Raw genomic sequence first — 24480 nt, 5'->3', positions numbered from 1 at the left:
AAGTGGATTTGTTCTTGCATATTTCTTCTTAAGAGATAAATCATCGTATTTCCTAAATGAATAATGATCCGCATTAGAATAAAAATCTACGTATGAATCGATATTGATGTTACTTATTCCATTGAGAGCTTTATATAAAAAAGTAACATCAGCTAGAAATCTCCTATTTTCTAGTGACATCAAATTTAGCTTCTTTAAACGAGTCTCATAATTGTCCTCAGTCTTTAAAATGAACTTGGTTGCTCTTCTTTGTACTTTTTCAACTTTTTCTATGTTCCTTTTGGTGTAGGGTGACCATACAGCAGAGCAGTATTCAACATTCGATCGAACTAACGCGCAATAAAGAGTTCTCAGAGTCGTAGTATCATCCAGACCTCTACAAGTCCTTTTAATTAGCCCTAACATTTTGTTTGCTTTCGACACAATAATATCAATGTGCGAGTTCCAGATAAAATTGTCAGTAGTTGTAACTCCCAAGTCTTTGAATTCTCTAACTTCTCACCTCTGTACCACCCCCCCAAGTGTACGTACACTGTGACTTTGAACAGGGAAACTTGTCTGGGAGGGGGAGAAAAAGTGTTTAAATCCAGGTTTAATGTCTAACAGAGTGAGTGAGTGAGTGATTTTTTATTGAATTTCGTCCCCAAACCTTATACCTCATAGCATGACTCACGTCATACCATGAGGTAAAAAGGTAATAGTTAGCTTGCCATTTGTTTTTCCCTTAAAAATTTAAAAAAAAAGGTAATAGATAACTTTCCATTGTTTTCTTCCTGCGCAAGCAACAAAAATGTCTCCTTCCCTGTCCCCCTCCAACTACAGTTCAACCAGTCGGGGGTGGTGAGTGAAAAGTTATTACATGTCATCAAAAAGCGTGGTTACCTAATTGAGCCTGGTGTCTAAGTTCCTTCAGAAAGTTATCCCCCCAAAAAATAGTCCTACTCGTGTAAACGAAAACTCTGTGAAGATTCAAGAGACTTTCTTAGCAAAAGTTTGGGAAACCACCAAGAATATCTTTATTGGAGCATCCTCAAATGCAGCTCTGTGTACGCAGTTGGAGATGAAGGGCTTTGGTTTATTGCCAAGGAAGGGTTTAATCGCCTTGATCAACTGGACCGGATTTGATTTTGCGTTCAGTCGTACTAGCGAGAAACATGTCATACCTACACACTCATTGGAGAGATGTTGAGGTAATGTGTACTTATTGACTGAGTTTGATCGCGCCGGACGGGAAAAATTTGGCTCGAGGTCATGACTTACGAACCTCGCTGGGTCTTAGGCCAGATATCCGGTCCCTCTGGCCCGGCCATAGTTAGTAGAGGGGGACTGGCCAGTACCCCTCTACTAACTATGGCTCGACCAAACTCAGTCATAAGTAATTTATAATATGAAGTGTTGAAAATTTTGACAATTTTGTTCAACCTTAAATAGGCCCACGTAGGACAGCCAGAAAAAAAATTAACGATACACGGGGGTTTTAGTATAAATTTCCTAATGTTTCTTTTGTTAAAGTATTTTTTCTGTACTTATAAGTCTTTGTTAGAAATATGATAATGCAGCCCTTCCTTCATCCCTGCAAAAAAAGATTCGAATGGGGTATAAATGTGTGACACACCAAATGCCCATGCCCTTTTAGTTTGAGAAATGCCAGTGATGGAAGAAAAAATAGTGACTATACAGGTAGAGTTCTCGAAGAAGATACCACTCGATGGACACGGATTGAACCACAACGAAACGAATTTAATAATCCAATATGCCTACCTGCCTTTCCGTGCACCCTTTAAATCATGTAAGACAACATGAAATATACATGACTTGCACGAAACATTCTACAGTGACAAATTAGAAATAAGTTTTTATTGACCCCTTACATTATATGTGCAGAAGGTTCATTTGACAGGAGTTAATTATAGTCATAATTTTGATTAATATCATGTACTATTTAGCATTTTAAAGTTCTATGTATGATGAGGTGTAGAATATTCCAGAAATATTTGCTTAATGCTGATTGACTGAGGCAGATGACATTTTCCTAATCCCAAGGGTACTTTACTGGATCCTGATAAGCTGAGCATGTCATTGGCAATGAGATGGTTTTGCTCATGAAATGGGTTTCTGAGAAAGTTCACTAAGGGACCAACCATTTGACTTTTGAGGAGGGGGGTGGGGGTGGATGATTTCTGGTCATGAAGATTTTCTTTTTTCTAGCAATCTGCTGTGCAGGATATTTTTTTCCGATTTTTTGGTACACTTTTTCTGTTACATTTGGGCTGCATGTAATTGTTTTCTTCCAATAAGTGCTTGCAGGAAATTTTTTTTTCAAAATCACCCACCCCCTTCAAAAGTTAAATGGTTGGCCTCTAATATGGAGCCATTACTTTTATGTAGAAGGGTTGTGAAGGAGGACATAGGGTAGGATCCTGGAAGGGGTCTTAAACCTTTAATCTTTAATGGGGGTGCTCCTAAAACAGTAAAAACTATACTAGGAGGTATAAATTGAATCTAAAATCTATATTTACAATAATCAAATCCAATTTGAATATAAGAACATCCTAACATAATTTGTAATAAGACTAAATTGTTAAGTTAATTTTACATTTACACTAAACTAGTTTTCATGCACATAATAAGCAAAACCTTAAATAGTAAATTGAGTAACAAAAAGTGAATAAATAAGTAAATGATAAATGAATAAATAGACAGATGAATAAAAAAATGAATAACTAAGGAGATAAATAAATAAATAAGGAAATAACAAATAACAAGTGCAGTTGAACCTTGATTAACCAGACTTGTTGGGACTGGACGGAATAATCCAGATAATCAAAGGCCTGAATAATTAAGAATATAAATATTAATGAGAAACAAAAACGTATCAAAGTAAGAAAATGATATTTAATCCTAAAACAAAACATTTACAAAATTGTTTTGTAAAAGATAGTTATGGTCTACATCTTCTTCACTGTCCTACTTGAATACCTGACTACACATGTGTAAATAATCAAAATTAAAGAAAAATGTTTTTTACATTAGCCTAAAATGTTGAAGTAATTTGTCTTAAAGAAGAATGCTGTGATTTTAAAAAGAATGTGGCTACAGATCTTTATCATGACTAATAAATATTCATAAAAAAATTGGGACCAGAGAAAAAGTCTGAATAATTGAGAATTGACTTAACATGTAATATTGTTCTCAGGGTTTCTCTTATTTTCTCTGTGGTTGAAAGGAGGGGGATGGAAAGTGGGTTACAATCGAGAGTAGAGAGACCCTACCAATACTACCAATAATTGAGTGATCCCATCAAGAATAAGCTACTTGTGCAGAGGACCTTTCTGCAAGTGCACTGACGTTTAACCTGTATGTTTTGTAGGCATGGAGGAAAGAAGGTCTTCCACTGTCAACAACAAGTAATGAAGCTGCCAAAATGTTTGATGCTTCTCTCACACAGGTAAAGATTTATATTGAGGCAGCTATGTTGTAAAGTTCTGCGTTAATAATTGTAGTAGACCTTGTTACCCACCCAGATATACTTGTACTAAAATGAATGTTCTGTGCAGTTAGCTATTGTGTCACATTATGCCCACTAAACAAAGATACCAAGTTTTTTATTCTGATCTACCATTGGTTGACTTTGTTACATTGATTATTCATTTTGTTTTCCCAACTGCTATATCTAGTTTTTTGGGCTGATGTTTTGTTTTTAAGGTTGTAGCTCATCTTGAAGATGACAGTGTTGGTGGTCTGCAGAACTCAATAACTAGGATGTTGCAAGCAGATCCTGATTTTGGTAAATTCATTTTCAAGCACAATTTTATTATTATTATTTGAAATAGTCATTCACATGTCATTTGACAGTGTTTGAGACTCAATAAATTTCTATGTTTTAAAGACCTCCCACACAAAATCAAAACAAGAAAGTCGGCCTGCATTTAACCAGCCTCTTCAACAGACAATTTCTCAATGGGCAATGATAAACTATTCATTCATGTTTAATTAGACTGCATTTTCAAGTGTGAGTTCAATTGTTACAAAACCTAGATAAATTATATATATTTTTTATGATGAGTGGATCATATATTGAAATAGTACACAGTCAAATGAATGTTAGGATTGGCCAACTCTGTACCAGGTCCTTGAAGGGTTATGTTGCTTTGCATGGTCTTGATCTGTGTTTTTATATGAGGTGCAGCCAAAGCCTTGGAAATTCTTTGAAAATTGTATGTCAGCAAAAATTTTTCTTTCCTTAATGGGCAGAGCAGATCATTAATCTATGTGAAAAGAAGGGTGCAGCCAAGTGAGTCTGCAACAAATTAGAAACAACAAACTAGACAACAAAGAAGAGGCAGTTATCATTCTCCATATAGACTTTCGTTACATGAAATTATTTTTTAGAATTAATGATATTTAGTTTCATTCTTAGTTTGGCACAAGAAACCTCCCACATTGATCTGTAGTCTCTGTCTGGATTCATCACATACAGTTGTGGGTCATGTCAATGGCATCCACCTGTCTTTTTGATATGAAGCATTCTGATGCTGCTCCCACATTGATCTGTAGTCTCTGTCTTTGATTCATCACATACAGTTATGGGTCATGTCTTGGCATCCACCTGTCTTTTTGATATGAAGCATTCTGATGCTGCTCCCTTCCATGCTACAAAAACTGAACTTACCCACAGGGAAACACTACATCTCAGTGCTGCAAAAGAGTTGGCTGCTGGGTAAGATACACTGTTTAAGGACATAAGGTTAAGCCCAGCTATGTTAAAGATTATAAAGAGGGGAGAGTGGAAGGACAAAAAGTGAAGTGAACAGTTATAAATCAGATCAGAAAATGTGAGGGAGTCAAATTAATAAGCTCAAAAGCATGCTAAACATGTTTTTCTTGAAAACTAATTCAGAGTTTTTGGTCAAAACTATACTGACAGGGGTTCAGTCTTGTTCAAATCCTCATAGTTGACATATGTCAGAACAAAGAAGTAAGTTTCTAAAGAAATTGTGGTGCTGAGTTGGTGGGGCTAACAAGGTAATTTGTTTGTATCAAATAAGTTAAAGCTGTAAATTTGCCACCATAAAGAGTTGAAAAACCAACATTTTGAGCATTAGCCTTTAGTCAGAGTGAATGGCTAATGCTCAAAACCTCAGCTTTTAACTCTTTATGGTGGCCAATTTACCTCTTCAACTTAGTTGATATAACCAAATTACCATGTCAGAACAACAGTTGCATATTTAGTAGATAAAAGTACCAAGGCTGATTATTTGAGCTTGGGTTACCTCTGGTGAAACGTTTGCAAGTTTTAACTTACCAGGATTTATTGAGAGAGAGAAAAACGAGGCAATTTATTATATGGATCACCTACAGATATTTCTTTAATCAGTAGGAGCATTTGTTAAGTTTTCAAACCTATTTTTGAGGGTTCAGAAACTTTTGGTGGTTGCTGCTTTCAGAGTGTATGATAATACCTTTCTTTCTGCTGTTCAAAGTTGGAAGGGAGTAAGTTAAGGGGTGTAAAAGTTTGGTGAGCCTGTGTGAGTGGTTTTGAGTGGTTTTGAAGGGAGCAAGTTAAGGGGTGTAAAAGTTTGGTCAGCCTGTGTGAGTGGTTTTAAAGGGAGTAAGTTAAGGGGTGTAAAAGTTTGGTCAGCCTGTGTGAGTGGTTTTGTGGTTTTGAAGGGAGTGAGTTAAGGGGTGTAAAAGTTTGGTCAGCCTGTGTGAGTGGTTTTGAAGGGAGTAAGTTAAGGGGTGTAAAAGTCTGGCCAGCCTGTGTGGGTGGTTTTGAAGGGAGTAAGTTAAGGGGGTGTAGAAGTTTGGTCGGCCTGTGCAAGTGGTTTTGAGTGGTTTTGAAGGGAGTAAGTTAAGGGGTGTAAAAGTCTGACCAGCCTGTGTGGGTGGTTTTGAAGGGAGTAAGTTAAGGGGTGTAAAAGTTTGGTCAGCCTGTGTGAGTGGTTTTGAATCAAAGGTTTAATTTAAAGTCCCTGCGATCACATCCATGATGTGAGAACTGGCACATAAACTAAATCAGTCAGTTGTAACCAAAGTTCCTGTTTGCTTGAGCTGAAAATCAATTTCTTTGAGGAGAATTTTTCAGTCAATTTCTATCATCTAATAGCTCCCTTCCCCCTTATCTTTCACTAGTTTTGTCTCGTCTAGTTCCTCGAGTTGGCAAATCTACATGGGCAATCAAATAATTTAAATATATAGTATCTTGTGTTTCATTGTGCCTAATTAACTCTTGCTTTCCATCATACATATCGACATGAATTAGAGCAGAACTTTTCAGGTGAGTGTTCAAGTATCCCCCCACGTCTTGCTGCTCATGACACCTTTAATTACATTGTTGTAGAAATGTCCCTAAAGCACAAGACATTTGGGATGACATTGTGATGGTGTACCCTACAGACATACTAGCATTGAAGATGCTCTCTGACTACAGTACATTTTATGGTCCCAAGGAGAGGGTCAGAGACAGTGTGGCAAGGGTCTTTCCACATTGGAAGCAAGAAACACCATTATAATTATGGGTACAGTAATGGCTAGTTTTGTAATATTGGCGACATTTAGTAAGTAATTTTAGTAATTTATTTAAGGTCAATTACACAGGGAGTGGTTGCCCAGATCTCCCGAGCCAGAGGCTCATGAGAAAGTGATTGACAGAGAAAATATAAAAAGCATTATGTATATATAATATTAAAAAAAAAGTTATTCGATAATAAATATAATGTATATTGTAATGAGTTGATGCAATTTATATGTGGTGACCAATGCTGAGAACTTTCCAAAGTGATTAATAGTCATCGTCAAATTTGTTATATAAGTGAATTTCCCTAGTTTCTGCCGTAGATCAGTTTTGTTTGAAATTTAATAGCCTGTTGGAATAAAACATGAAATGTTCATTTGGACCATGGTTAAGCATATCAGGACTTTGAAATGGTATGCACCAGAGCGTGTAATGTCGCGAAATCATTTCAGAAAGCCATGGATGGACGCAGGCGCCTCGACCAAATTTTGTCAGTTTGTTAGGTTACTGTATTTTATTACTTATGGAGGTTTCGTCAGTGCGCTACTTAATTTAGAGCTCTGCTATTAGAGCTGCTGATTGTGCCTGCCTTATCTACTCACATATTAAACTCAACTGATGGTACAGTTTACGTATACTTACGTTACATGTATTATAAGTACAAAAGCATTTATACATGCATCAACTCAGTACAGGTATCTCTTTGGCTTGCACGCCTTTGGTCTTGAAGAAACAAACTTCTACAGAGAGGCAGAGAAACAAGCTCGTAAGGTAAGTTTAAAAAGAAAAAAAAGAGTGAAAACTTGGGGGGAAGGGGGGGGGGGGTGGATTCACATTTGGTAATGTCTGTTCACGAGCCAAGTGGCCCATCAGACGGGCGCCTTATCCCGGTTTCCTTAGCATGAAGTGACTAGAAGTATTTCTACTCTCCCTGGATGGGATGCTAGTCCATCGGAGGGTTTCCCCCAAAATGAAATTCTTTGGTACCTAAAGCTGTATTTAAACACTTGGGTGAGGCATTATGATAGTACAGTGTCTTGCCCTAGAACACAACAAATGTCCCAGGCCAGGGTTCAAACCTGGATCACTCGATCCGGAGTCGAGCGCACTAACCATGAGGCCACCGTGATATCACTTTTTCTTAATTTTGTCCAAAACTGCATCAGTGAAAACAGAAATCAAGGTTGGGGATGTGGTATCAGTAGGAGAATGGGAGGCTGGCGCTTGTCTAACGTACTTGTTTCCTTTGTGACTTTTGACTTCTATTTTGACCTCCGCAGAATGTACTCAAGTGTAATGGATCTTAATTGGTTAAATAAGTACAAAACAAACAAACAAACAAACAAAAGAAGGCAAAAAAGAAACAGCTGAACAGAAAAATTTAAAAAAGAAATAAAACACAAAAGAAGTACAAAAAAACCGACAACTGAGTCGATAATGACGTGCAAATTGGCCTTCGAAAAAGAGATTCCAAGGATGACGTCTTGAGCATTAACCGTTCGTCAGAAAGAGAAAAGAAAAACAAATGCGCTCAAAGATAACGAAACAAAGCAATGCAGAACAAAAGTGCAACATCAACAACTAAATCAAGAGTGAAGTAACTTCACGACTTATCGTAGGCCCCATATCAATACATTGTTTTAAGCTTTCGTCGCTGTTTTGTGCAAGAGTCTATGGCATCTAATATCTGGGTGTTTATGCACCTTCCTTTTACTGTTAGGGATTGGAGTTAATTCCAAAAGACACAGGGGCGACACATGCTTTGGCTCATGTTTTGGAGATGGAAGGCCGTCAGGATGAAGGGATTGAATTTATGAGTAAAACCATAGAAAACTGGAAGGTATGTCAGATACATTTTTATTAGACTGCTTCATTTCAAGGCATCGACCACCTTTTTTTTTTGGTACTCAAGTCAGTGTCTGTTCTTTCCACAAATCGTTCCATGTGTACTGCACCGTTACAAGCTGCAGCGACTCGTCTCGGAGGCAGCGCGAAGCGACGATTGTGCCGCTTGTGAAATGAATAGGGTTTATTTTAAGTGAAATTCTTGTCTCTGTGACAAGAATTTTGTCGCTGCAGTTGATCTCAAAACCCAAACCTAACCCTAACCCCTCACCCTAACCCTATTCCAGCGACTGATTTTCGTAAATAAACTCCATTGCAAATGTGAAGATTTTTCAATAACCTTAGTGCTTACTGATCAGGACTGGAACACTTAGGTCTAGTGCTTTAAAAAGAAGACACGCCAGAAAGGAATTTTTGCATTTCATTTTATTATTGTTATTATTATTATTATTATTATTATTATTATTATTATTATCATTATTATTATTATTGTTATCATGTATAAAGAAGCATTTCTTGTTTTGAAGAAGTTTAGAATTGAAAACTGTTCTTATTAGTTATTAACAAGACAGTTTTATCTTGTACATACATAATTTTCAAGAACTACCCTTGTTAGTTGATTTTTCTGATATTATCCTTTTTTCTAGTTTTAATGGGCAAATGAAGATCATTGTTATTTTATGTATTATAATTATTAGTATTACTATTATTACTATTATTATTATTACTATTATTATTATTACTATTATTATTATCATTATAATTGTTTTAATTGTTTTATTTTTTTTTAAAGAAGTGTTTATCTCTTCTTCAAAATTTTGGTGCAATAGTAAGAATTGTACGCAGCGACGAGTTCCCTAGTGTATCTCAGCCTTTACGACCTTTGAGTCAGTATTCAGTTCACTACGACTAACAGAGCTTTTTTCTACACCTGCCAGCCTTGTGAGTCATTAACTTGCCACAATTTCTGGCACTGGGCTTTGTATCATATTGAAAAGGTATGCTATCAGTCAACATTTGCTGGTAAAGACCAATCTCAGGTTTGACGTGACACTTTCCAAAGGTGAATTATGAATTTTTTTTTCCGATGAAAGTAAAATGCTGATAGAAACAAGAGGTAATCAAAGCAATTGTAACAAATCTGAGCAGTGAGTTTTTAAATACGTTGCTTCGTAGGAACGATGTGAATATGATCACGTTTTGTATCCACAATTCAGTTGAAGACACAATTATAATGATATTCGGGCACGTGGCCCAGCTAATAATAATAATAATAATAATAACGATAATAATAATAGTAATAGTAATAATAATAGTACTACTAATAATAATAATAACAATAGTTTTATTCACCATAATCACAAAAATTAGAACAAAAAATTATGATAAAATGCTTGAAAATCGAAAAAAATGTGTTAAAATGTCTAATAAAAATGTAAGAAAAACTAGAGGATATACACTGATAGCGATATTTCACTCTAACCATCAAAAATATTTACAAACAAATTAAGATAAAATCCTTAAAAAATCGAAAAATATATGAAAATATTGACTGACAAATTATCTAAAAAAAAGAAACTAGCTATCAAATGGCAGTCTCTGAACTTTCAATATCTAGGTCTACATTAGTAAAATCCAATTTAGGCCTTCTAATTGTTCTGAATCCTCTTAGGCAGATTAGGGCAGATCTTAATGATGCAAACGAAGTTTTTGCCCTGATCCAGGAAATTGTCTTTGAATAGTGTTCTCCTTTCTTGTCTGCAATGAGTTCTGCAAGGCGACTGTGATATCTCAAACATTCTTGGCCCATCTCACCATTCGAAGTAAACACAAGCGGCGTAAATGAACCCTGTTCGATGTCTAGAACACGTCTTGAGTAGGGACGCTTCTTCTCATTCTCATGCATGCGGTAAATCTGCTGCTGTTTCAGATTTCTGTACGATTCAGCGTTTGGATGACAAAGTCGAATATCGAAAAATGCAGATCGATTGTGTTCCCAGAAACCACGAGCATGAATGTCTAGCCTTGCATCTTGCACTATGTTGGAACCACTATTTAATTTCTCTCCTGTCGTGTCTTGGAGTTGGGGCTCGATTTCCACATCTTTGCAGACAATTCCTAAAAGCTCAGCTTCTAAGTCTCTAAGTTCGTTGGGGCGCTCTATAATAAAGCCACCCTTTTTGCAGACCATTAAAAAAAATAAAAAGACATAATAAAAAAATAATTTACACTGCTAATCGCCGTCGCAAAGTACAGCAACGACGCAGCTAAGCCATTGTGCTCCTTATTCAGCTTAAGTGTGTACCGACAACTGTCAAATGTATCAAAACTATGTGACACCAAAATCCCTCAAAACAGGCAGGTTAAAAAGATAAGAGAACAGAAACTTGTACCCCCTGAAGTGGTTTCATCCGCAATTCTTTTTGTGTTTAATTTTTTTACGTTATGAATTTAACCGTGTAATTCCTCATCCCCCTAGGGAGAGTACGAAGCAGCCCTGGATCTACGACTCGGAGGTAACTTTACATGTGAATAGCTCATTTCCGAATTACCCTTTGCCTCATTTTCAAAACGAGTCCTGGTGCTCATCTTTTCATATGATAATAAATTTTCATTCACATGCAAATTAAACTCATTTTCACAGGAATGGTTGAGCACTAGGCCTCCTTTTGAAAAAGAGGCCAAGGGTAATTCGGAAATGGGCTAGTGACCTTTTACGTCATGACATCCTTATGTGTGCGTGACGACTTTCATTTTCTTATTCACAGATGTTACCAAGATTTAAGGCTAGTAACGTTTTTCCTTTGACGGATGGATCATCTTTGTTGTATCGAGTGCAACTGGAAGGTTGGTTAATTTATTTGCCGCTGAAGTCCTGTCTGGTAATTAAAACTATTATTGTCTATTATTATCCAACTGTGCTTCGCAGAGTACAAATAACGCGCGAAACGCATACAAATATCATGCGATATTTATACTCCAGAAATATCCCCGAAATTCGCTCGCACTCAAATACCAATTTGGCGTGTTGGATAATAAATCTCTTAGTAGACTTTTTGTTGGGTAGTATTGCTGAGTATTTTTCCTCGTTGTTTGTATTTTGACTTGCCTTACATGCTCTTCCAAATCCGGCACAACTCGTTAAAAATACTCAGCGACACTACACACCAAAATGTCTAATAAGATATATTTAGCCTCCCGGTTAGCTCAATGGGTAGAGCGCTGGACTGTTGTGCGGGAGGTCGAGGGTTCGAGCCCCGGCCGGACCATCACTCAAGGTCTTAAAATAACTGAGAAGAATATGCTTCCTTTCTGTAACATCAAGAAATGGTTAGATATTCTAGTCTTCTCGGATAGGGAGGAATAAATGGAGGTCCCGTCTCCTGCAGGGTTAGGGGTAGGAGACGTTAATTTCCCACGCACGAGATTACTGTGTGATGGATGTCCTCCCCTGGGGTGGGTTGGGTGGGTGCTTACAGGGCCGTTCTGAAAACCACTTCTGTGAGAACGCACCCTGTCTAAAGATTATTATCTATCTTATCTATTTATCACCACTTCTAAATCTCATTTATCGGTGTGCCATTACCTTTTCAACCCTTCTCCTCTGTAGTTTATAAAAATGTGTCAATGGGGAATTAATATCTCTAATGTTAGTAATAGTAAAGGCTGATAGTTTCTAAAGAAACTGTTTGGGGCTGCGTCGGTGGGGGTAAGGAAATAATTTGAATATATCAACAAAGTTGAAATGGTAAATTGGCCACCGTTACCATTACAAAAGCTGACGTTTCGAGCGTTAGCCCTTCGTCGGAGCGAATAGAGGAATTGTGGGTTGTGTTTGCTTTTAAACACGAAGGCGCGCTAAATAAGGGAGTCTTCCCTGGGAAGACCTAGACTCATTTGTCACTCACCGTTGACGTGTGCGGGTCAAATTTAAATGCTGGTACACGAACAAAAGGAGCTAATGAGATATCTATTGTTTACTTCCACCAGCATGGTGGCATGAGGTAACGTGCAAAACACTGACTTCGATCTCAAATTTACCGCCTCAAATAAAGAGAAAGGAAATACAAATCTCAAAAATTCTTGTATTGTGATGAAGACATAAAACAATTTAGAGGAATGCGCCCGCTGTTCACTGCTTTGGAGTAGCTGTAGCTCAAGCTGGACTTGACTCTAAGAGTTCTACATCACACGAGGGTAGATTGATAAATGGTCCAGTGGGACCCAAGGCTCCTTTTATAGCGCGCCTTCGTGTTTAAAGGCAGAAAATGGAGCTACGTTATTGGTGGGAACATGGCAACGAGAAAAACACGAATAAATTAGTGGAATGAAAAGCGTTCGTTGATACCTGTGGGATTTAGACTGCCGGTTTGAAAGATGAGCTTGTGTTCAAGAGTTTTACCGCTTTCCGTGCTACCTAAGTGTAAGGGAAGACCGCAGATTGCCATATGTTGCTTAGAATGATTAGGTAAATTAAAAATGTCTAGCGACTGGTTTCGATGTGTCCTTGTCATTCTTTTCCACGTCGCGAAGGTGTTCTCGGAATCGGGCACCTAGTATTCTGCCTGTTTTGCCGATGTAAATCTTTTTGCAATAAGTGCAAGTTGTGCTATAGATTACATTGGCGGAGGTGCCAATTTACCATTTCAACGTTGTCGATATATTCAAATTAGTAGTAGTAGTAACCCGAGTGACCGATAACTGCAGGCGTTTGTTCAACATAAGACACTTAATCATGTAACTTTTTAGGTATCCTTGTCTGGATGTAGTGGTATTGTTTGTTGTTTGGAGTAGTATTCTTTAATTATTTTAAGACATAGGTCTATTGCTTTCATTTCTGTAACTTGTTTTAGTTTTTAAATTGGTGAGGGTATTGTGTTTGAGTAAGATCTGCGTCGTGCACTTTAGTTGCCCTGCAACAGAAACATTATACCTTATGGTTTTTATAGACGTGATGTAAGGTACGAAATGCTGTTAGGCACTGTCTACAGGCATCTCCTACCTTTTTATAAATTTGAAATGTTTTGCAATTGTTTCTGGAAGCAAGGAACACAACAAACGAAATGAATAATATTAAAGAAACGGAAGGACGATCAAGTGTTGTTTTTGCAGGAGTCGATGTTGGTGACAGGTGGCAACAACTTTGTCAGTATTGGGAAAGCCACGCCGAAGAGCATTTTCTGGTAAGTGGACTGAATAAGAGAGCCAGCGCTGTTGCTTTGTTTTTTCATATGATGACAACTGAAAGTAACGCAATTCTTTTTATGGTGTCTGAAGGCATTCAATGACAGTCACATGCTTATGGCTACACTTGGTGCAAAGAATGAGGCTTTGACGATGAAGCTGTTGGATTCCTTGAGAAAATTTGTGAGGTATGGGTTCTATTTTCATTGATGGCTAAAGGGATTCTGAAAGCTGTTCGCTACGATCAGAAAGTAGTCTCCCATTCTAGAAGCTGTGAAAAGTGTCCTGAAGAGTTCGAATTATATTTACCCTGGTACTCCGTAAGAGGCCTGGATAGGAATTTGGGCTTTGTTAAAAAATTGGAAAAGTTTAGCATAGGGTCAACTGAAGATTCGCCCAAAAGCAAGCCTAACAGCGGTGCATTTGATGTCTCCACTTTAGGGAAGGCTCAGGCCCCAACTGTGAAATATCACGTGTAGTGGGTCTCGCAATCTGCGAGGCATTTGTGGAAGCTGATAAAGTGGGTTTGTAATTATCATTTATCAGAGTAAATATTTTATTTTGCGTGAAATCATGTGAAAACGCGTATTCACCTTATTTTTCTTAGGGAAACTTCGACAAGGCTGTGACTATTTTGAAACCTCTTCGTTATAAAGTGGATCTTGTAGGTTCAAGTAGAGCTCAGGTGAGGGTTACTAATCTCTTCACTCATTGTGTAGATCAGTCACCCCTAAGAGGGACAAACATCTGATTTCTCCCGACATTATCGTCCCTGAATTAAACATTAAGGTCGAGAGAGTAAAGGAAATGATCGCGAACCCAAGAAGCTCTTAATCGAAAAAACAATCCCCTTGTAAGCACCATAGGAAATATACTTAGAAAAAAAAAATGGAAAACTTGCATACTGATATTAGGGTGTAAAGGGTAAAACTGAATTATGAGAATGTTTTTTGTGTCTGTAAACGTTTAGAGAGACTCGAAATAGTCTATCACCAAAACCTTGAAAATAAAATATGGTTTTCTTTTTGTAACGTGATCAAAAAAAAAAAAAAAAAAAAAAAGAAGAAGAAAGAAAAATAAATGAGCTGACCGGTCATTGGTAATTTTTTTTTTATTTACTGAAGTATCTCATGACTGTTCACACTTAGACGCGAGCCAAGGAAGGGGTCGAATACATTAAATCGAGGCTTAATTGAAGCTTCATAAAGTCGAGACTTTCTTTGCATGAGTTTCTTCCGGATATGTTTTCTAATTAAGCTCGCGTTTCTGTCCTTGTCTTTGTTACAGCGAGATGTGTACGAGTTGTTCTTGATAAATGCTGCCATGCACTCACAGCGAAAAGAGGATCACCAATTTGCCAGGTATTCATAGTACTTGTTCAACTAATTTATCAGCTGTTTTATAATTGAGAAGTGACATGTCGTTATGTATATCAAAACAGGAGAAAGTATTTTACCGGTTTCCAAGACCATGGACAGATTCCAAAATGCCTATGACAAATCTCCAGGCCTGTCTTTCGTTTGTGTTTGTTCAAATCGGTACCAGAAACGATCCGATATCCAAGCACCTGTCACGACTTAAACGATTTGATCACTTATTTAAGATGTTCCTGATTGTCGATGAAATTCTCTTTGACAGTAGCATAGGAAATGTGAAGAGCACGGTGTGAAGAAAATGTATACTGATGTTCGGTCATAAAGGGTTGATTATTGTCATAATTATAGATAGCTTTCTCATTGAGTGTCGTAAAGCCAAAACCAAAGCAATCCTTACAACCAGTCGTGGCAAGGAAAATATCACGGGAAACCAAGGAGACCTCGAAGTAAAAACAAGACAACTGCTTAAAGCGCGGGGAAACCGCGTGTGAAGGGCCGAGATGCCTATAATCATCTCATATCCAACAAGCGCGAGGGGAATAATTGTGTTTTCAAAAATGCCCCTAAATATAGATAAATCTTCCTAACTTTAATTTGTATGAACGAATGGAAGGTTTCAATATACAAATACACTTTAACTCGCGCATGGTTTAGTGGCTCATGACCTATGATGGCTAAGCCAATGAAAACTCTTGAATTGCGGCATCCAACTCTCCAGTTTTTAATAATTATAATTTTTATAATGATAATGATTATTATTAATAGTTTATGTTGTTTACTCTTCGTGTGTCTGCATTTTTTATTCTATTTTTTCCCCAGGTGTCTTATCGCCGAAAAGAAAGCAAAAAAGGATAAAGCTCGTTGACGGACAGACTGATGGCACAAGCTCTTGCTCTTCAATTGGAATAGGTTGCAAATGGTTGTGTACGGAAATATGGATTTTAAGCTCACCTCGCCAATACTTACGTTATACGAAACACAACAGAAAGAAACTGTTAATAAAATAACTTTTGACGGCAGCATTTGATAGCGCCTTGCAGCCAGGTTAGTCCAGTTGGATCTTCTCGACACGCTATGACCTAAAGGCTTTTTCTTCACGAAAAGTTAACCAAAAAAGGACAACCGATTCATAGGCGAATTGACACGGGATTAGGTCGTGAATACAATTTGAGAGTGCCACGCAGTGTTCCACCACATCCTCTTTTGAAAGTGTCAAGAATAAACGTATTTTGTCAGTGTTAGCTCTAGATAAATTAAGTAAAGTATTGCGATTTTATTATTCAACTTTACTAAGTAGAGTATAAATAACGAGCGAATAGAGTAAAAATATGCCATGATTTTTTCATAGGTCGTTCTTCTGCGCCTTCTCCGTTTCCCTGTCTGCCTCGCTTTTCCCGAGTTAGAAGAAATGCTTATACAGAAGAGGAATAAGATATTAAATAAGTTATCAGACGTATTCGTAGATCAGAACTGCCATGAAAGCTGACGTGTGGGTGTGGTCGGCTCGAAGTGAGCCTATCTGGAAAAAAGTGACCGATTCCGAGAACACCTTCGCGACGTGGAGAGGAATGACAAGGAAACATCGAAACCAGTCGCTAGACATTTTAATTTACCTAATCATTCTAAGCAACATATTGAAATTTGCGGTCTTTCCTTACACTTAGTTAGCACGGAAAGCCGTAAAACTCTTGAACAAAAGCTCATCTTTCAAACCGGCAGTCTAAATCCCACAGGTATCAACGAACGCTTTTCATTCCACTATTTTTTTCGTGTTTTTCTCGTTGCCATGTTCCCACCAATCACGTAGCTCCATTTTCTGCCTTTAAAAGTACACACAACCCACAATTCCTCTATTCGCTCAGACGAAGGGCTAACGCTCGAAACGTCAGCTTTTATAATCGTAACGGTGGCCAATTTACCATTTCAATTTTGTCGATATATTGAAACTATCTGAAAAAAGCCCTCGGGCTCCGCTTCTGGCACGGCTCTGGCGCATTTGCTCAGTGAAAGCGTTAATTGTAATTGAGAACTTAAACCTGAAACAAAGCATAAATTGTCAAATAAGTTGCGTTTTTCTGTGAATTGCGAGTTTCTTTTTCTGCTCGAAGAAATAAAGGAGAAGTTGTTATGATAATAGTGCAATGTTTTCGTGTAGTCGTCCAGCGCGCGCCCTTCTTAATAAACAGAAGTATTTCAAGCCTTGTTTTGTGGAGGTTTAAATGGGTACCGGCAAATTTCATGAAAATTTCCTGGTCACTTCATGCTACAGAAACCGAAGTTAAGCACCGGCCTGATGGCTTGTAAACAGTCTTTACCTTGCTTTTGAAATTGAATAAGTGTTCGCAAATCTCTTATGCAAGGAGTGTAAAATAGTGAAAAAACAAACAAACAAAAAAACAGAAACAATACGCTATTTGTAAGGTAAAAAGATGAAATCTGTACTCGACCTAGCCGCAGCTTGTCCCAGTTTCCTCAGCGAAAGCGAAGCTACTAGGTGTAACACTATTCCCCTCTAGCAAATCTTGCAAGGTTACCCATCTATCAGGCCCCCCTCCTCTTAATTCAGGGGGGGGGGGGAGTCTGTAAGTGGGAGAATCAAAAGGAAAATGTTTGGCTCGAGGTCTGGACGTGCGGCCCGACTAGTGAGAATTACATAATTAGCGTTTTGCTTATGTTTTTTTTTTTTTTTTTACTATTTTATTCCCTGCATAAGAGAATTGCGCACATGTATTCATTTTCGCGATTTCAAACTGAGGCCTGAAATATTTCTGTTTGTTACTGTAACTGTAATCTACTATATTCAATTCTGTCAGTCTTTGAAATGAATTTGAAACATTTGAGTGGCACAGTTCTTACTGGCGCCCTTTTTGAGTTATTTTCTAGTGTAAGAGCATTTTCCTGGTCATACACTAGTGTCACTGAAAATCAGGTACTGTGAATTCCTTCTTCCTGTAGCAAGTGAACATGTCACTCATAATGCGTCCTATTTAGCTTACTTTTGATCAGCTAAGTGAGCGTGCGAACAAAACTTCGTGCCAACTCCGTGACGTAGCAGCCGATGATTGGCTGCAGTCGTTAATCCATATTCATCAGAAGTTTAGAATTTTCAGCAAACCACGTTGTCCGTTGTGCTGAAGATCAATTTGCCCTCTGGAATGAAGAAGAAGCTGGGCCTGAATGCGAGGAAGAGCAACGAAAGCAATCTTATGTTACCGCAACAGCAGGTGAGCGTTATCATTATCTTTGGAAGATATCGCTTCGAGCTCATTCGGAAACTTAAGCATGTCGTATTATCTCATTTAAATGACGTGACACGAGATGGTTGTTTCATTTGAGTGGTTCTTCAACTCTAAACTCGACGAATTTTGGTGTTGGCTTCGAGAAAAGTAAAACTCTTGATTATAAAGTATTTTAACACAAACTCTCAAAATAAGATGTTTTGCAGGTTAAATCTTTTAGGGGCTTAAATTTTTTTTGTTGGAATGCTGCCACGTGGAGGTGTGATGATTCTTCTTCTTAGTTGTCTTAATTTGCCTTATTGTAAATGACATTTGGAGAGGCCTTGATGCCATTCGTTTTTTAACTATGTTAAAAAGCAAAACAACTGCGCAGAACTTTAATTAAAGTTTCCACCTTCATGGAAAGTAAGCATTCCCTGATTACATTCACATTTATATTTTTCAGGAGGAACTATAATGTCAAAAGAAGGAAAGAACAAAGATTCTGGTCAAGAGAAGATTGAATTCTTGGTGCAAAGATAACAACTTTGAAATTATTGAGTAATAGTAACAAAAATGGTGGCTAGTAATTTGTCTAACTTTTGTACGTAGTGTTCATTCTTTCACTAATTTCCTTCAGTACTGGAATGGATAAAACAGAATACATTTTAAGTGACCCCGGACCGTTATGCAGATATTCAGCGATCATTTAACTTTTTTTTTAACTGCCAGCCAGCCATTATGTTGTGCAATTCGTCTGTAATAAATTTGGCCACAAATTGACCAATTACCTAAAATTTGTAAGTTAATTTTTTCTTTTTAACCTGTGTCCTGTGTTGCATTCGAGAATTGGCGGCTTTAAAGATTTATTACCCCAAAAAGAATCATGGCAAGCTATATAGGCTTACAAAAAAATTGGATCTAAATCGATCGCACTCGTGGATATGAATTTAATATTTCGGATTGGCCTCTTTAAAACTTGCCACTGTGCTTTTGGTAAGAAACTTCCAAGAATCATCTTGTGCAAAGTCTAAAAAGGTGAAGAGAAAGATATAATCAACTTAGAGTTTCTTTTGAAAGAAAAGCAATGGAATTTCTTGGCTTTTTGGAGAGGAAAAGAAAAATTGTCGATCACTCCTTTTTTTTTTTTTTTTTTTTTTTTAGCACTACATGCTGTATAATGTTTCTTGGCGGGAGTTTTTGTAAGAAAAAACTTGTTAAATTTTTTGCCGAAAATGTTATAAAGGGAAACTTTGTGCAAATTGCTCCAAATTTTCCCGCCAAAAGTCTTAGTATATTCACAAAAAAATTTTCATGACACCTTTTTATCTTTATTTCATTTAGAGTTACCGTATTTATTAACTTGTGATTAGAGGGAATATAAAGGAAATAAAAAAAACTGTTGAGTATTCAAATTTATTAAATTGCTTACTCATAGAGTAGAAGTGTTTAACAAGAAGACAACAAGTATTCAGCTTATTGGCAATCGGTATATACATATTTATTAAAACTGACTAGATCATTGGATAATGCAATTCAAGAATTTTTATTGGCTTAGCCATTATGGTACATCAGCCAATATACCATAATCTACAAATATGGTAAGCGTAAGTGTAAGCTTAAAATTAAACAGGAGCTAAGAATTTAATAAAATTTAATGATTTGATTTAACGTTTTTAATAAAACAATTATTCCACTCGCGCTTGTTGGATATGAGATGATTATAGCCAACGAGGCGCTACGCGCCTCGTTGGCTATAATCATCTCATATCCAACAAGTGCGAGAGGAATAATTGTTAAATATTTTTTTTTTTTAATGGCGCATGAGTATTTTGTGCTCCGTATTATTCCCTAAGTCTTTTGACGGGAAAATTGCCCACACTTAAACTGATGTTACAGAATAAATGAAGGAAAAAAGTAACGCATACGCAACGTAAGCTTGAAAAGTTTTTAGATTAAACACCCCTTCACAAGAAATGAAACGACGAAAACCACGAAATGAAAATTTCAGTCATCGGGTGAATGAATCTTAGCTCTACCCCGTAATATTGGTGAAAGAAATACGCTGCATTTGTTTTGCATACTTCAGAAGTGAAAGTCTTTCACTTTGATCATCGTCTTTCTTTTGACTTACGCTTGAAGTAGCCGGGCTATTTACCAGTCGGCCGGTCAAAAAGATAAAAAGTGATGAAAACAAAAGTTAACAAGCGCAATAGATATTGAACCTTGCTTTCTCATGCGATTACCCTGGTCCCAGAGGTTCTCTTCTCTCTACCGGAGTACGAGAATTCGGCGCTTCAACGAGCTGTAAAGCTCGTTGGTCGGCGCTTTGCGCCGAATTCTCGTACTCCGGTAGAGAGAAGAGAACCTCTGGGACCAGGGTATCATGCGATAACTAATAATCCAGATTTGGTTTGTCGCAGGAACTCGAATTTTGTAATTTTGAACGAGCAAAAAATCGTCTTGACATCTTTAAGTAATTGTAACAATACATATACGAATGAACGTAACCTGGATTCAACGATAAATGCAATACGATCTCTGATTAATATTAAAATTAATTCGACGAGTTTTGTTGTGCTAATGTCGTCGAAATGACTTTGTGTTAGATTTAAGATCTAATCTTTTTGTCTTCTTTTGTTTCGGGCCGTAATTAGACTTTTTCACTAGAAACGCGAAGATGAAAGTTTAAGATTCACTTTGTCTATTAAAATGCTCGCTATCAGTTCCTTTGAGATTAGAATGGAGTTCACATTCAGTAATTTCGTAAATTTAGTTTCTTCTTTTTTGAATTATTTCGCCAGTGCATTCGCAAAGTCCTTAACAGGACGACTTTGTTCAAATTTTTCACGAGAAAGCCAAGGAAAAAAAAAAGATAACTTACAGAATCGGTATGTTTTGCAAGTTTCTTTCTGTAACGAACCCCATATAAAACTATAAATGGAAATAAAAGCATGTAAATACCTGCACGTGAAAATCTCGAGAGTTGTTGGATATTCGAATAACAATGGGAAAAAGTAAGGCTAAGCAGCGTTGTTATACATGAAAAGCTGCAAACTACTCCTTAGACGAGATGTATTTTTTGAAATTATCCTCCGATATATAGCTTTGGTAAAAGGATATGGACTGAAGCAATCTATATTTTTATTGATTAATTCATAGACACCATCTTTGAATTAACTAACTTGGACTAAATAATTTTTTATGTCCTTCCGATTTTAATTAACGCATTTGGACAAATCATGATCCGGAAATTTTGATTGAGGTGATAGTAAATACTTGACAGTTTCTGTTCCTTGGTGAATAAGTGCTACCGACAAAGCAAAATTAATCGACTCCGAAAAGTATTTCCTCAAACAACGACTTCCCCGTTCAGTTTTTTTCTGCATAAACTATTTTTAAATAAAGGCTGATAGTTTCTGAATAAACTGTTTGGGGCTGCGTCGGTGGAGGTAACGAAATAATTTCAATATATCAACAAAGCTGAAATGGTAAATTGGCCACCGTTACGATTATAAAAGCTGACGTTTCGAGCGTTAGCCCTTCGTCGGAGCGAATAGAGGAATTGTGGGTTGTGTGTGCTTTTAAACACGAAGGCGCGCTATAAAACGAGCCTTAGGTCCCACTGGACCATTTTTCAATCAATCGTCGTGTGATGTAGAACTCTTAGAGTCAAGTCAGCTTGAGCTACAGCTACTCCAAAGCAGTGAACAGCGGCGCACTCCTCAAAATTGTTTTATGTCTTCATCACAATACAAGAATTTTTGAGATTCGTATTTCCTTTCTCCACTGGAAACTGTCTTTATTTGAGGCGGTAAATGTTAGATCGAAGTAGGTGGTTCCCACGTTACCTCATGCCCATGCTGGTGGAAGTAAACAATAGATATCTCATTAGCTCCTTTTATTCGTCTACCAGCATTTAAATTTGACCCGCACACGTCAACGGTGAGTGACAGATGAGCCTTGGTCTTCCCAGGGAAGACTTACTTATATAGCGCGCCTTCGTGTTTAAGAGGCGGGTAAATTCAAGTTAATCGACGCCGAGCCCTTCGGACAGTTTCGTTCGTAGAACGAGGAAGGATATCGCAGCGCTTTAGGCTGGTTTCCCCAGAAGTTTAAAAGAAAGCTGCAAATATCGCTGTGAGTTTAGACATATTAATTAACTGAACTTAAATTGGAAGAGCATTTTCAGTCATTCACGATCTGTCACCAAAATTCCCCGAATCTCGATTTAACTTTTTTTTTTCTTTTCTTTCATGGGCGTTAACGAAAAGATATAATTAGCGTGACGATTGCTCGGTACGTGCGTTTAAGGCACTGTACATTTTCTCTCCGTTCTCTGCAAAGCTAAAGAGCCTGCGAGGTCTAAAAATGCCGGCGAATTATATATTTCCGATTCCATTTTCACTGGAGCTCATCGTTTCTTAAGTTATAGTGTGACGCCGTTAGACGCGGAAAAAATGCCAGCATTCGGGAAATTTGTCAAGAAAACAATAAGTTCAATTTTATTTTCCGATGTTTCCCCCGGTGTTGCTATTCTGTATTCTTAAAGTCCCTCCTGCAAGTCCCAACCAGGCTGTTCTTTGACCCACCTGAAATTTTTCCTGCGCATATGGGTAATTTTTTCTTTAACTGCTCCGGTAAGGCAAACTTTGAAATACTGGCACACTTGCACACAGCTCCGCTATGTGAGAAATATTCAAACAGGATAAGAGCTCATGTTATTGTGTATAAACCTTACAATTCTCTCTTTCCCAGATGTCCCATCATATTAATTCAAGTAGTTATGTACCCCGTCTAGACTGGGTGCCCATTCCGAGGCACTGTGCACTGGCAACAAAATGGACGTTACTTTTAGACACCCGTGTGCCCGCTCCCAAGAACCTGCATAAGCACCTAGTCTGAACGGAGCCTGAATTAGCATAAGTTCGTGTTTGAGGACATTGGAAATGCAATATTTAAAGAGGTCAAATACACACGGTCATTCATTCATGACCTAAGCTTTAGAATTTAAATGTTTTTCTCTTAAATCGATTCACACAGACAGACAGACAGACAGAGAACCTTTATTTTAGCACGATAGTAATAAAAGCTATGCAGCTTATGGGGTCGCTGAGATATTGTGTTAGGAAAGTTTTATCCTTAGAAATTAAAATATTCCAATAAACAATAGAGTTTTTACCATTAATAATATACATGAAAAAATTTCTCAGTTCTGATTGGTTAAGATGAATGCAGTTTTCAGTTAATTCAGTGCAGAAGAGAGTTAATTCAGTGCAGAAAAGGGTTAATTCAGTGCAAAAAAAGAAACAAACCAGACATTCTGATTGGTCAGAATGATTGGTCAATGTCAAGGTCAATGTCAAGGTCAATGTCAAGGTCAATGTCAAGGTCAATGTCAAGATCAATGTCAAGATCAATGTCAAGGTCATTGTCAAGGTCAATGTAACTTGCAGGGTTTGAATAAATTATTTTTGCTCGTGATGCGCGCGCTTTTCTTCTGCGTAGTTATGAGAAGCTACCTCGTATTTTTTCATGTATATTATTAATAGATAATCACATGATTTTCGCATGCAATTTGGAATAAATAAGCACTTGTAAATTTTTCAAAGACCACAAATTGCACTCGCCCTACGGGCTCATGCAATTTTGTTTGTCTTTGAAAAAATTTACTCGTGCTTATTTATTCCAAATTGCACTCGAAATCATGTGATTACCTATACTAATAATATACATGAAAAAATTTCTCAGTTCTGATTGGTTAAGATGAATGCAGTTTTCAGTTAATTCAGTGCAGAAAAGGGTTAATTCAGTGCAAAAAAAGAAACAAACCAGACATTCTGATTGGTCAGAATGATTGGTCAATGTCAAGGTCAATGTCAAGGTCAATGTCAAGGTCAATGTCAAGGTCAATGTCAAGATCAATGTCAAGATCAATGTCAAGGTCATTGTCAAGGTCAATGTAACTTGCAGGGTTTGAATAAATTATTTTTGCTCGTGATGCGCGCGCTTTTCTTCTGCGTAGTTATGAGAAGCTACCTCGTATTTTTTCATGTATATTATTAATAGATAATCACATGATTTTCGCATGCAATTTGGAATAAATAAGCACTTGTAAATTTTTCAAAGACCACAAATTGCACTCGCCCTACGGGCTCATGCAATTTTGTTTGTCTTTGAAAAAATTTACTCGTGCTTATTTATTCCAAATTGCACTCGAAATCATGTGATTACCTATACAAATAGAGCTGAAACGTGGCACCCCTAAGGAGTCTGACGCTCGTAAACAGTGACCTGTATTGCGTTTCAACCAAAAATTTTAGACGTAAATATTTCCATTATA

The 24480-nt window shown here is 37.3% G+C and overlaps 1 protein-coding gene, 1 long non-coding RNA gene and 1 pseudogene across 3 annotated transcripts; 1 reads left to right on the top strand and 2 right to left on the bottom strand.

Annotated features, from left to right (window-relative positions):
- The first annotated feature begins 910 nt into the window (after positions 1–910).
- On the top strand, positions 911–17118 carry LOC148737922 (tetratricopeptide repeat protein 38-like; annotated as a pseudogene). The gene is made up of 16 exons (XR_015996650.1): positions 911–1190; positions 3371–3448; positions 3706–3787; positions 4585–4720; positions 6341–6518; positions 7205–7285; positions 8235–8354; positions 9298–9357; positions 10839–10875; positions 11128–11206; positions 13472–13542; positions 13637–13731; positions 13985–14063; positions 14151–14228; positions 14831–14904; positions 15739–17118. The product of XR_015996650.1 is annotated as a tetratricopeptide repeat protein 38-like (transcript).
- LOC148737923 (uncharacterized) lies at positions 9945–10550 on the bottom strand. The gene has a single exon (XM_088747854.1). It carries the CDS (start codon positions 10548–10550, stop codon positions 9945–9947), a length of 606 nt encoding a protein of 201 aa, XP_088603980.1.
- Positions 17119–21259: 4141 nt separating the features above from the next.
- Positions 21260–23468, bottom strand: LOC148737921 (uncharacterized). Its single transcript, XR_015996660.1, has 2 exons — positions 22730–23468; positions 21260–22000 (listed from the first exon to the last, which is right to left on the bottom strand). It is a non-coding gene; the product is annotated as an uncharacterized LOC148737921 (long non-coding RNA).
- Positions 23469–24480: the final 1012 nt, after the last annotated feature.

This window comes from Stylophora pistillata, chromosome 2, assembly GCF_964205215.1.
Source record: "Stylophora pistillata chromosome 2, jaStyPist1.2, whole genome shotgun sequence".
Taxonomy (NCBI): Eukaryota; Metazoa; Cnidaria; class Anthozoa; order Scleractinia; family Pocilloporidae; genus Stylophora; species Stylophora pistillata.
This window is presented reverse-complemented; position numbering and strand designations above follow the sequence as displayed.